At 44.7% G+C, this 14,711-nt stretch overlaps 1 protein-coding gene and 1 pseudogene across 1 annotated transcript; both read right to left on the reverse strand.

The window, feature by feature from the left end:
- Positions 1–1,183: 1,183 nt before the first annotated feature.
- LOC115583744 (nuclear factor 7, brain-like) lies at positions 1,184–2,842 on the reverse strand (the record flags this gene model as incomplete). The annotated part of the gene is made up of 1 exon (XM_030420907.1): positions 1,184–2,842. A coding segment is annotated over one exon (1,071 nt), but the record flags the coding sequence as incomplete, so codon positions are not given.
- Positions 2,843–6,010: 3,168 nt separating this feature from the next.
- Positions 6,011–6,909, reverse strand: LOC115582839 (tripartite motif-containing protein 35-like; annotated as a pseudogene).
- Positions 6,910–14,711: the final 7,802 nt, after the last annotated feature.

Raw genomic sequence — 14,711 nt, forward strand, 5'->3', positions numbered from 1 at the left:
CGCAGGTCTCCTCCTCTGATGTGACAAAAGCAGAAAGAAAATGTCCCCGAGGTGTCCTAAAATAATATCCACTGGTTTGACCCGAGCAGCGGTTGGTCGGCCGCTTGGCTGCGATGTTGAAGTCACGCGACCCCAATGCAGTTTGTTTATAGTGTAATGTTAGCGGTTAAAGCGCAGCACTTCATGTGATACTGCAGCCATTCTGTGTTCCTTAAGGCCTCCGGTAACAGCCGTAATTACAGATTAAACTTCAGGACAGGATAATAGACTGTTAGACCAGAAATGGATCACGGTGCCCGTGGGGCAGAACCAGCACTGTGATTGGTGTGAGCTGTCCCATTCTCACACTCGGGCGACACAGCAGGAAAGGAAGTCTCTGCTGCTGATGTCGATGGCGTTTACAGCAGCAGGTTAAATCTCCCGAGACGCAGACAGACTGAACCTGAAGCGCTCTGCAGGCCGCCGCCACCTTAAAAAACAGCCGAGCCGCTTCCCGTAAATCCGACCTGACAGGGACGAGCAGCCAAGGAGACGAGGACGAAGCTTCAGGATACACCTGCCGTCGGTTCGGTCGCCAACAGAATCAGAAATGGAAACGGCTTCATGTTCAGTCAGCCTGAATTTGTTTTGCTTTAAGATACCAGGCTGGAAAAAATACATCTCTAAAAAAAACTGAGCTGAACTTTTACATTTCTCTGCCCTGCGAACTGGATCCAAACAATCCATCAAACTGAGCGAATCACTTCATTAAATCGTTCATAATTCATTCAGACGCTGCAGCTCAGGAACATCGTCGCATCAGCTCTTTGTGAGAACTGGGAGAGGAACAGCAACGACCTTTAAGTGAGTGAAGGTGATACAGAGAGAGAAGAGAAACCCCCAAAAACACAGGCTTCAATTTAAAACTCCTTCAACGTTCAGTTTAAAGGTCCACTTTGTAAGAAAAGCTGATCGTCGAGTCTCATTCAGACCTCGTTAAATAAAAACACTTTAGAACTGAAGGTCGGGTCGCTCTTCATCCAAAAGTGTTGAGTGAGTTATTGTGAATATTTGATATATTAAATCTAAATAAACGTAAAATATATTTCCATAGACATACGAGACTTAAATGCTTTATTATCTTTTGTGTACAGTAGCACAGATCGTGTTCTTAAGATAGAAAGTTAAGTGTACAAATGTTACGATGTTGGAATAAACCATGCAAATTAAAAACACACAAAGCATTAAATGTAGAATAAAGTTTACAATCAGGGCGGTTCAGTAAAGCTCTTTGATTCATATCAACACTTGCAAGAGTTGAAAGGAAGCATGTTGAAGTTATTATCTGTCCTTCATAAAAGCTGATTAGATCTACATGTAGCTGATATCTGTAGTTAGAAACATTCAACCTAAGTGAAAAATGTATCTGTAACTGATAAAACACGACACGACTGTCAAAGAAAGACCCCAAAACCAAAATATTTCAGTGCACATTCAGACAAATATAGGTGAAGAAGGACTGTAACTTCCTGCTGGTTGTTAAAATCAAAAGTGTGGTGACTGGTTCAACAGGACGAACAGCAAGCTCAGCATTTTTCAGATTGATATCACACCACGGTTCTGTGAGAGTGTATCAGTGTGGATACGGACCTGCCTCGAAGTCTAGAGAAGGCCATGCAGAAATACCAAAAGTCTAGAAAGATCGTCTTCACTTTTAAAGCAGTCCAACACTGTGAAAACTCAAAAAAACAGAGCCATAAACATCAGGATCACATGAACGTCATCGCTGACATCATTTTGTCTGACAGCGCTGGTTCACTGTGACGGACAGAGGGTTCTGTAGGATCCTCAGCGGGCGTGACGTGACAGTGTTGAAGTACGGGAACATCCTGTCGGTGAAGGTGTGTGTGAAGGTGTGTATGTGTGTGTCGGTGTCCGGATCGGAGAACGACAGCTTTCTCCTGTTCCAGTCCAGTTTCACTTGGATCCTCTGGAGCTGCTTCTTCACGTGGAGAGTGGCGGGCCGATCTGGATCCGAGTCTGCCGTGTACTCACCGTCGCAGAACACGATTCTGAATAATCCAGGGAGCGTCTCAATGTTTCTCTGGACAGCGTCGGCTAACATTCCCACAGCCCAGACCTGATTGTCTCCCACCTCCACGTCCCAGCTGTGAGTACCGGAGTTAAAGCCCTCGGAGCCGAGGACGGCGAGGTAAGAGTCAAACCTCTGTAGGCTTCCAGGACGCGTCTGCATCCTGCTTCCACGTCTCACACCGGTCAGATCGTCAGACAGGAGGAGTTCTGGGTGAGCAGAGTTTGGATCCAGAACCACAGGAGTGTAGGAGACCTTCTCCTTCATCTTGTTCCAGATGTTGTAGCTCAGGTTGCCCAGGTGTTTGGCCTCGTCTATCAGAGCTCCTGAGACCAGCTGTGGATCCTCCAGCAGGGGGCGCTGCTGGACTCTCTTCACTGCAGCCTCGTAGTTCTGCAGGAATGAGACGTCTTCAGCTCTCAGCTCCTCCTCTGTGGTTCTGATCGTGTCTGACAGAGCTGCTATGTCTTTACTCAGAGCTGCAGTCTTCTCCTTCATCATCTGACTCTTCTGCTCCTCTTCCTCCTTCAGAGCAGAGATCCTGGCCTCCTCTTCCTCTTCTAGAAACAGGTGAAGCTTCTTAAACTGCTCTCTGATCTGCTTCTCTGTGTGTCGGGCCTGGACCTTGATGTGTTCTGCTGTTTGATCGCAGTTTTCTTTAACTTGTTTGAAGACCTTCAGTTTGTCCTGTAAGGGCTTCAGGGACTTCTGCAGCTCTCCTTTAAGATCCAGTGCAGCTTCATCGATGGGTCTGAATCTGTGGTTGTTGTGTGTTTTGAGTCTCTGCAGACGAGACACACCGGCTGCTGATGATCCAGACAGAAGAGTTTCAGCTTCTCACCGTGCAGACTGCAGCGAGACTCGGGCTCTGCTGAAGCTCTCTGATCTCTCTTCTGTACGAAGAGCTCACACAGGTTCTTTAACACCAGGTTACGAGGTGGATCACTTGTTTGAGATCTTGCCTTGCAAACTGGACACTGCTTCGCTTGGTTCCCTCTCCACCACGTCTGCAGACAGTCTTTACAGAAGCTGTGGCTGCATGACAGGACGACAGGATCTTTGAAGATGTCCTGACAGATCGGACAGGAGAGATCGTCCTCTGATACTGAAGCCATCTTCTCTCTGAGTGAAGACGGAAACACATTACAAAGATGAAACTTTCGTCATGTCACAATCCCCCTTTTAGCGTTCCTACCTGTAGCTCTTTCCCCCAGCAGACATCCTGGCTTTGATTTGAACGTAATCCTCTCTCGGTGTCTCTCCTCGGTTTAGGCAGCAACAGTCTGTGTGTCTTGTCTGGTGTCAGGTGAGGTAAATCAGGTAAGGGGTGGAGCTTCATGCCTCCCTGCTGATCATATCTCAGATTTGACTGGGTGTTGTACAGACTGACAGACGCTCCACCACTCCAACTGGTTCACAGACTGCCGTGTCAAAACCTGCCACATGAAGCCACAGATCTCACAAATACTTTCACTTTTAAGAGTTTTGATTTCTTAATTTCACCAGAACTCACTTCAATGTTCACTCTTTCTGTATGTAATGGAAGAAGTTAAGTCTTATGTCTGCTACTGTGGTTCTCTCAGTCAAAAACAAAACAAGACATAGTTTGATGATGTTGTCACGCAGTGTGTGATCATGACAGATTCATTGTTAAACTACCCACACTGTCCATGATTATCTACCTGCCATCTTCATTCTTAACTCTCTGACGCATCATCTGGCATCTATCCAGATGTTAGAACAAATAAAACGCTCTATTATGTTGAAAAAAATCACAGATCTCTCTGGAGTCGATCATTGTTGAAAACATTTGGGATGATAAACAACTCAATGACACACAGAACAAAGATGTAGGAGGTTTTTTTCTTTAATACAGACTCAAATCTGTGTTTTAATTGTATTACCAGGCAGCAACAATGAAAACCAGATTAAAGTAACATCATCATCTTTGTGGCTCAAAAGCAAAAAGTCATATGGACAAACAACAAAGTGCTTTGGGCAGTGTTTCAGGACGCCTGAAAGGGTCAATACAATAATAAAGGGGTTCATCCTCTGAGAATAATCAATATACTGAGTATAGTCTCAAAGTCTCGTGTGTGTGTGAACAGTTGGACCTGAAAGTGGTGCAACAGCACTGGCTGCTGTGTGTCTAAAATGATCAGATTCATCCTCTGGGGAGCATGAATCTGCTTCACACAGCTACATGTCAACTCAAATTTCATATTGCTTTTGTAAAAGGCAAGAACGTGTGTCCTGAGGATGGTGCTTGAGGAAAAGTCATCAAAAAACCTTTAGGAAAAAGTCCATATCCATGAAGGATTATCCTCTGCGGAGCATGAATGTGCTTCATATGGCTACATGTCCACTCAAATGTAATTTGTATCAATCTAAAAGGCAAATAAATATGTCTTGAGGATGGTGCTTGAGGAAAAGTCATCATAAAAACATTCAGGGAAAAGTCCATATCAATGAAGGATCATCCTCCTGTGAGCATGAATGTGCTTAGAAAGTTTCACAACAATCTTCCACACAGATTTTCATAATGTGGGCGAAGAGTTTACATTTTGGCCCGGCGGTGGCCATCGAGAGTTCAAACTGCAACAGTCTTGTCCTCTGGGGAGCATGAATGTGCCTCACAATCTTATGACTATTTGTCAACTCAAATATCATATTTCTCATGTAAAAGGCAAGAAAATGTGTCCTGAGGATGGTGCTTGAGGAAAAGTCACCAAAAAACCTTTAGGAAAAAGTCTGGATCAATAACGGATTATCCTCCGGGGAGCATGAATGCGCTTAGAAAATTATATGACAATCTGCCAGACAAATTTTCATAATGTGGGTGAAGAGTTTACATTACAGCCATCGAGAGTTCACACTGCAACAGTCTCATCCTCTGGGGAGCATGAATTGTCTCTCAAATATCATATTTCTCATGTAAAAGGCAAGAAAATGTGTGCTCAAGGTAAAGTCAGGAAATATCTAAATCAGGTATCATCCTCTGGGGAGCACAAATTTGCTCAGAGAATTGAAACTCTGCTTCAAGGACCAGTAATTGAATATCCAGAGAAAATGTCTTCAGTCTGACTGGCAGATGTTGAGATATTAGCCTCATGATGGAAGTCTTGTTCAGGCTGATCGGTGTGTGCTGTAACCCACGAGAAACTCTCTTTGTGTTCACGGTAACTGATTATAGACAAAGAGTTCAGTAAAAGCATGAAGGTTGAACATCAGGTTTGGAAACTGGTTCCTCAGGATCAGCTGCCAGCTTTGCATTTTTATATTCTGATCACACCGAATGCATTTATTGTAAAACAAAACTGAAACCATGTCAGCACAACCTAAGCTGAAAAAAAGCTACCAATAACAAAATCACCCACATTCATAGTTTTCAAGTTCTAAAATATATATAATAAGGACAATACAGAATGAAGAAATGGATTAACTCAGATCGACCACAAACAGTAATAAATATTAAAGTTATACACTGTTGCCAGAATGAACTTTAGCAATGTAAGTTTCTGCAAACCACAAACACTTCACATTTATTTTTGTTGCAAATGTTTCTCTGGGTTCAGTTTTCTTACGTTCTAGTTTGCTTTAGGCCACAAAAAAAAACTTGTAAGATCACGTTCGAGGTGTAAAATATCATTTAAATTTAAAGAAACATTGAAACACAGTCCTGAACAGTCGTCACTGGCTTCACAGCCTGTGACACAAATGACACATTTGAGCGTATCTGTGGTTCGCAGGAATGTAAACTGCAAAAACAAGAAGTGCGTGGTAGTTTACTGATCACCAGTCAGTGTCATTGTTACTTCATCTTTACACAGAACCAAGTCTCTTGGTCACATCTGGACCAGATCCTTTGTCTTTAAACTGAACAGAACTTTGTCGTTATTCTCTGGAGAGGAGTTCTGAAAGCAGCATGAATCCAACACATTACCTGGAAGGTAAGTAGATGCCGCTGAACACTCGTCTTGGTGATATCTCCAGTAAGTATGGTTTATTAGTGTTAAAGTATGGAAACAGCTTCTCAGTGAAGGTATGCTTGAAGGTGTGTAAGTGTGTGTCAGTGTCAGGATCGGAGAACGACAGCTCGCCTTTGCTCCAGTCCAGATGAACTCTGATCCTCTGGAGCTTCTTCTTCACTGGCAGAACCGTGTCTGGATCCGGTCTGGAGCATGCTGTGTATTCACCTTTGTAATACAGGATTCTCCATAATCCAGACTGCGAGCCCACGTCTTTGTTTCTTTGGAATGATTCTGCTGCTACGCCGAGAATCCAGGCCGGACTCGCTCCGACTACAACGTCCCAGCTGTGAGTCCCTGAGTCAAAGCCCTCGGAGCCGAGGACGGAGATTACAGAATTGAATCTCTCTGGGTTTCTAGGAAGCTTCTGTCCATCAACACAACACACACTGGTCAGATCTGTAGAAAGGAAGAGATCTGAGTGGGCTGTGTTTGGATCCAGAACCACAGGAGAGTAGGAGACCTTCTGCTTCATCTTGCTCCAGATGTTGTAGCTCAGGTTGCCCAGATGTTTGGCCATGTCTATCAGAGCTCCTGAGACCAGCTGTGGATCATTTGGCAGCCGGCGCTGTTGGACTCTCTTCACTGCAGCCTTGTAGTTCTGCACGAATGAGACGTCTCCAGCTCTCAGCTCCTTCTCTGTGGTTCTGATTGTTTCTGATAGAGCTGCTATCTCTCTGTTCAGAGCCTCCATCTTTTCACTCATCAGTTTACATTTTTGCTCTTTTCCTCCTTCAGAGCAGAGATCCTGGCCTCCTCTTCCTCTTGTAGAAACTGATGAAGCTTCTGAAACTGCTCTTTAATCTCCATCTCTGTGCTCAGGGCCCGGTCCAATATGTGTAACTCTGTTTCAACACAGTTTCCTTTAACTTGTTCAAAGACCTTCAGTTTCTCCCAAACAGGCTTCAGGGTCTTCTGGAGCTCACCTCTGCGTTCCTCCGCGACTTCATTAATAGCTCTGACTTTGTGGTTGTTGTGTGTTTTTGAGTGCAGACAGACGAGACACACCGACTGCTGATGGTCCAGACAGAACAGTTTCAGTTTCTCACCGTGCAGACTGCAGCGAGGCTCGGACTCTGCTGAAGCTCTCTGATCTCTCCTCTGTATGAAGCTCTCACACAGGTTCTTTAACACCAGGTTACGAGGCGGATCACTCATTAAAGGCCTCTCCTTACAAACTGGACACTCCTTTATCAGTTTCTCTCTCCACCATCTCTGCAGACAGTCTCTACAGAAGCTGTGGCTGCACGACAGGACGACAGGATCTTTAAAGATGTCGTGGCAGACGGGACAGGACAGATCCTCCTCCGACTGCGAATCCATTTTCTCTCTCGGTTGTCTTGTCTTGTCGTCACTTGTCAGTTCACTCCCTCCACTTTAGGCGACTTCAATCTTAATCTCTGTGGTCGTTGGCCTCCATCAGTGCGCTGATTCGACTCTGACAGTGATTCTTGTTGTCTCTCAGTCACTGAACCTCGTCTCCAGGAAACAACCTGTACTTCCTTGTGTAGGTACGGGGCGGAGCTCTGTCGTGCCTGTTCTATTTTCTGATCACGTATTAAAGTACATACCACAGTGAGTTCCTTTGATTGTCATGTGTTGTAGACGAGTGGATGGACCAGTAGCCTCAGATTATATGAAAAAATATTGGCTCCACACACACTTCATCTATAGTTATCTTATTTTGGCCGTGTTTTATTAATATTCATGTGCAAATGTATGTAATTATTCGGTCTTTTCAGATCAAAACATCAGTGGGATTAAGCTTGACAATCTTTTGTCACAGCAAACAAAACAAAATAACAATTTTCCATCTTCATTACTGTAACTACTTTCACGTTTGACCCAGTTCCATTGAAAAAATGTCCAGACTTCTTGTTCAAAGTACCAGATTGTTTGTCTTAAAGGGATATTCCGGTGTAAGTTTAATCCATGGTCTAACACACCGTGAAACTGTGTTAGACTCCCTCTCGAGAGATCAAGTTAGCAGACCGCTAATTTACGGAGTTTTATCAACCTCAGAAACGACCGCACGACAACAATACACTGCAGTAAATGGATCCAAATATAAACCGCCACCAAAAAGCCACAAATAATGCTCAGAACAGCACCAAACTTCAGCAACAGTACAAATAGAGGTCTCAGCACATAGTCCGGGGCATCTAACCTCCGCTAGCTTAGCTGGATTTCTACTGAAAAGCTGACTAAATTTACCACTCTTCTGCAGGCAGCTTCCTGTTGACGGGAAGTCCGACGAGTCGATTACCGAGTGCAGTCAGAGTTCCCGCGGCTCATGGATGAAAATGTATGATTATGACTCCATGGAAAAGCAATCAAAGTTCATATGTGTCTTACCTGCCAGTTTATAAACAGTTATTATCGAGAAGCGGACAGGGAAAAGAACGGAATTGAGCATTTCTAACCGCACTCGGTAATCGTCGCGTCGGGACTTCCCCGACCCGGAAGCTGATGGAGGAGAGTTGAAATCTGTTCTTAGCTTCACAATAGAAATCCAGCTAAGCTAGCGGAGGTTAGATGCCCCGGACTATGTGCTGAGACCCTATTTGTACTGTTGCTGAAGTTTGGTGCTGTTCTGAGCATTATTTGTGACTTGTTGGTGGCGGTTTATATTTGGATCCATTTACTGCAGTGTATTGTTGTCGTGCGGTCGTTTCTGAGGTTGATAAAACTCCGTAAATTAGCGGTTTGCTAACTTGATCTCTCCAGAGGGAGTCTAACACAGTTTCACAGTGATTTAGACCATGGATCAAACTTACACCGGAATATCCCTTTAAATTAAACAGAACCTTATCACTATTCTCTGGAGCGTTGGGTTAAAGTTAAAGTTGAGTCAAGTTAAAAAGAAGTGTAGGAGACCATCTCCCTCATCTTGTTCCAGATGTTGACGGTCAGGTTGCCCAGATGTTTGGCCACGTCTATCAGAGCTCCGGAGGGCAGTTCTGGATCATTTGGCAGCCGGCGCTGTTGGACTCTCTTCACTGCAGCCTCGTAGTTCTGCAGGAATGAGACGTCTGCAGCTCTCAGCTCCTCCTCTGTGGTTCTGATCGTTTCTATGTCTTCACTCAGACTAAACCAATAATGACGGAGACATGGATGCCTGCTAACTACGCTCACTACTTACATTTTCAGAATTAAGACACATATTTTAGTCTTTTTTAATTTGCAATCTTCATTTTTGGTAACGAGACATTTTTTTTGCCAGCAGGTTGAGGTCAGTTAACACGATCGGTATCATGTAAGACTGAAGATTTATGGACTAAATGTGCAGAAAACCACACAACAATGGCGACCAAGAAACAGCTGGCAACAAATACATCCGTTACCACGGCAACTGTAATGTCAGAACATTTCACTAAGCCTCCCCAAAGTAATTCTCGGGTTTTTATCAAAACATGAGGATTACAACGAAATAATGCAGTGTTTAGAATTATTTTGCATGTAAAAGTTAATTAGTTTGACATTAAAACGACACTGAGATCAAAATGAGTCTAATAAGTTTTGTTATTTACTTTAATCAAGAAGTCACACTGAGACTGAGACCTGAGGACAGAATAATGATATAATAATTAGATTTATATAAACAGTTCATAAAATATCCCTTTTGTTCGTATGAAACTGAATAAAATACAAACTTATTCTCTAAAAATAATGTCTGTGTAAATTTGTAAAAATACAATAAACCACTATTTTAATCAGAATCTGTGACATCAAAGTCTCAACATGCACCGGCGTCTCCAGGGGCAACACCCCGGGACAGGGCGACGTTATCGCCAGCACAACCGATCGATCCTCCTGCGTTATCATTCGTCAGGACGGCGGCCGGCAGTGATGAGGCTTCCAGATCGTCCGCAGCAGCTGCAGGTTATCGATCCGCCGTCCTCTCTAATTGAATACACACAGTCGTGGGTATTGATAACAGAGAGCTATGATTTGATACAACAGTGGCAGCCATCGATCGGGTAATCTGATGACGTTATCAAGCGGCAGGGAGTATTGATAAATGTGATGGGAGGGACGTATCGATAAGTAGAGTGCAGGTTCAAACAAGCCTGAGGTCAGCTGAGCGAGGACGGCAGCCATTGACAGTGTGTGTGTGTTTTAACGAGGCGTCCTTCTTCTTTTTCTTCTTCTTCTTCTTCCCATGCTGCTCCTCTGTTTCCCGTCTCTGAGCTGTATTACATCTAAACTCTGACTTGTAAATTGACCTTTGTTTCCTAGATATAAACTAATTGTTATTGCCAATCAACAACAGTCAGGTTATTAACAACACGGCCCGCACAAAACGATAATCCACGAGTGTGAAAAACTAAACAAACCATCGCAAAAAAATCGGACATGAAGAAACGGGTGAAATTAATCATGATTAACTTATAGAACACAGAGGAAACAGACAAAGACAGGAAGTGGAAAGTGACACGTGACACACGAGGACTAAATCTACAAAATAAAACAGGAAATAACCAAAAACTCAACTCAAACCATGAGAGCTGACGGACACATGACCTGTGGGTAAAAAGACGTTCTGATTTGACTTCTAATTCTACTCATACAGTTCTTTGACCCATTGAATGTGAAGTTCTGGTTCCGTCTCCATTAATTTAGATAGCGGCCTGTTGGCCCAAAGTAACTGGTGGTGTCACCACGACGACCAGAGAGCCGGAAACAAAAACTTACGATGAGCTCCGCCAAACTGTGAAAACTCCAAGTAATATTAATATTTATATCTAGTAGTAAAGCACATCTCTATCCTATCCCTCCCTTCTCTCCCCCCTCCTCTCCCCCCTCCTCTCCCCCCTTCTCTCCCCCCTCCTCTCTCTCTCCTCCTTCTCTCCTCTCTCTCTCGCTCCCTGCCTCACTTTCTACCTCCCTCTCTCCCTCCTTCTCCCCTCCTTCTCTCCCCACTCCCTCCTCTCTCCCCTCTCTCTCGCTCCCTGCCTCACTTTCTACCTCTCTCTCTCTCTCCCTCCTTCTCCCCCCTCCTTCTCTCCCTCTCTCTCTCTCTATCCCTCCCTCACTTTCTACCCCTCTCTCTCCTTCTCTCCCCCCTCTCTCCTCCCCTCCCCCACTTTCTACCTCTCTCTCCCTCCTCTCTCCCTCCTTCTCTCCCTCTCTCTCTCCCCCACTTTCTCCCTCTCTCTCTCCCTCCTTTCTCCCCCTCCTCCCCCCTTCTCTCTCTCCCCCCCTCTCTCTCTCTCCCTTCTTCTCTCCCCCCTCTCTCTCCCTCCCCCACTTTCTACCTCTCTCTCTCTCCTTCCTTCTCTCCCCCTCTCTCCCCCTTCTCTCCCCCTCTCTCTCTCTCTCCCTTCTTCTCTCCCCCTCTCTCTATCTGACTCTCTATCTCTCCCTCTCTCTCTCCCTTCTTCTCTCTCCCCCCTCTCTATCGGACTCTCTATCTCTTCCCCCCTCCCCCCCTTCTCTCTCTCCCTCCCATCCCCCACTTCAACCCAACCGGTCCAGACGATGTCCAGCCACCCACGAGTCCGCTTCTGCTCCAGATTTCTTCCTGTTGAAAGACAGATGTTTCTGTTCTCTTCTGGTATTGGAACAAATTTCAACACACCCTCATCAACACCGCACTTTATTCTAACGTGTGGTGCGGATCAGAACCAGATGCCCGCTCAGTCCACTTCACCTGCAGAACCGCAGCTAGAACACAACGAGGAGCAACACTACAGATTCTCCCTCCACAGGTGTTCAGACTGTTGGACCAGGTCGATGACTCACTTGCTTACATGAGTGTATTTATTGTCACTGCACTATTCAGTACTTCTCTTTTTATTACGAGGATTGATTGCGATGGATCAGCCTCTCTGAAGTCTTTAATGAGACCGAGACGTGCCTTTATTGGAAATCTATTATTGATCGGACGCATGCAAGCCGATCAAACACGTCACCTCTGAGTTCACTTGTGGCTGATTAACCACCTCGTTCAAGTTACTGGACGTGTGTGAGCTGTCGGTATAATTAAAAACAAATATTTCTTTATATTTATCTCCCCATCAGTGATGATATATATTGTCATCATAACCTGGATTATTAAAGGGATATTCCGGGTGTAAATTTAATCCATGGTCTAAATCACCGTGAAACTGTGTTAGACTTCCTCTCGAGAGATCAAGTTAGCAGACCGCTAATTTACGGAGTTTTATCAACCTCAGAAACGACCGCACGACACAATACACTGCAGTAAATGGATCCAAATATAAACCGCCACCAAAAAGCCACAAATAATGCTCAGAACAGCACCAAACTTCAGCAACAGTACCAATAGGGTCTCAGCACATAGTCCGGGGCATCTAACCTCTGCTAACTTAGCTGGATTCTATTGTGAAGCTAAAACAGATTTCAACTCTCCTCCATCAGCTTCCGGGTCGGGGAAGTCCTGACGCGACGATTACCGAGTGCGGTTAGAAATGCTCAATTCTGTTCTTTTCCCTGTCCGCTCTCGATAATAACTGTTATAAACTGGCAGGTAAGACACATATGAAATTTTGATTGCTTTTCCATGAGTCATAATAATACATTTTCATCCATGAGCTGCGGAACTCTACTGCACTCGGTAATCGACTCGTCGGGACTTCCCGTCAACAGGAAGCTGCTGCAGAAGAGTGGTAAATTTAGTCAGCTTTTCAGTAGAAATCCAGCTAAGCTAGCGGAGGTTAGATGCCCCGGACTATGTGCTGAGACCCTATTTGTACTGTTGCTGAAGTTTGGTGCTGTTCTGAGCATTATTGTGGCTTTTTGGTGGCGGTTTATATTTGGATCCATTTACTGCAGTGTATTGTTGTCGTGCGGTCGTTTCTGAGGTTGATAAAACTCCGTAAATTAGCGGTCTGCTAACTTGATCTCTCCAGAGGGAGTCAACACAGTTTCACGGTGTGTTAGACCATGGATTAAATTTACACTGGAATATCCCCTTAAATGACTTCGTTACAAACAGAATATCAACAGACGATGCAGAAGAAACACATGATGTTCATTCTGTGTCTGAAGTTTGTGCAGACACGTTTGTTTCCTGCTTTTAAAGAAGATTGTTCTACTTTTGATGTTGTGATTGAAATTTAAAGATAAAAGACGTTTTATAACGATGCACTCTTATTGTAATTTAGACAGAAAATCCCACCGCCTTATCAAATATCAACTCCGAGGCATCAAAAGACCGAAGACAGATGATCCAGCTGTGTCTGATGTTTCCTCAGATGATGTTTGATAGAAAAGGACGTCTAATTTCTCTAAAACACGTTCGCTCCGTTCCTCTTTCATCATCTTTCTCCTCCCGTCGTAGTCCCGCCCACTGAGGATGCGAGGAAGCAGATGAAAGTGAAGGAAACGCAATTAAATGAAGCATTCAGGGATCGTACCTTTGTTGTCTCGGTGCGACGGATTGTCACAAACGTGGATGACGGCGGACACTTTTTCTTACAGACTCTGCTGAAAGTAATTCAGGGTGTTGTGACAGAAGCAGTTTTGTGAAAGAACAACAAAAACAAATAAAAAAGAGAGTCTGACAGAGAAATTCAAACACCGGACGCCCTCCACTCCTCCAGACTGCCGGTCAGTCTCTGCATGAAGTGAAAAAGAAGCAGAACAAACTTATGTGTATTGATTTTATGGTTTTATTGATCACGGACACGCTGCTGAAAAACAGTTCATCCATCCAGAGAGAGCGAAATTCTATGAATTAAGCATCGAGACTGTACAAGATAACCCGAGAACGATCCTCCGCGCCGCTTTCATCCCCCTGAAACTTTAACCGACGCAAGAAGCATCGATACAGTTTTCAAAAAGAGAGCGAGCACATCGACTGGTTCTGTATCTGCGGTCCGGTGGATCTAATCGATGTGAGCGCCCGATAACACTGACACTCCCTCGCTGGGGGCTCGAATGCAGATATCATCAGATTCTGAAACGTCTTTCTCGCTCGGCCGTGATCGGCTTGTTACATCGGACTCCACCAGTTCCTAATTGACGTGCTGTGTGAAATTTAGCCTCATGATGCCTGTTATCAGTTTGAGTGTTGTGTTCCCGGGTCAGAGGTCAAATAACTGCCCCCTCTTTTCCATCTTCGTACCGTTTATACAAACAAGGTGGAATAACAGCAAAACCCTGCTGTCTCAAAGAGGCTTTATGTCAACGCAGCTGAACGATCGTCTTCTCCGTCCTTTATGTCGAGCAGAGGCCGTTACTAAACGAATAAAACGGCGTCTCGGGGCTTGTCGCCCGTCTCTCGGGACTGACGTGATGAGCAGCAGTCTGCTCTAAACGAAACCTGAGGATTAATCAATCGATCAATTCATGTATCGATCCGTCGGCGTCTGTGAAACTGAAGCTGTCGAGGAAAAGATGATGTGCAGCGTTATCCCTTTTTGAAAAGTGTCGAGGAGAGACGCAGAGGGGGATTTCGGTGTCGCGGCAAATACTGAAGCAACACAATGAGGAGTGTGTGTGTGTGTGTGTGTGTGTGTGTGAGTGTGTATGTGTGTGTGTGTGGGTGTGTGTGTGTGTATGTGTGTGTGTGTGTGGTGTGTGTGACTACCTGGAAAGCCCTCACAGACAGAGGTGAAATAGAGGGCAGACGCTGGAAGAACCAA

The sequence above is a fragment of the Sparus aurata genome, chromosome 6 (assembly GCF_900880675.1).
Source record: "Sparus aurata chromosome 6, fSpaAur1.1, whole genome shotgun sequence".
In the NCBI taxonomy this organism is placed as follows: Eukaryota; Metazoa; Chordata; class Actinopteri; order Spariformes; family Sparidae; genus Sparus; species Sparus aurata.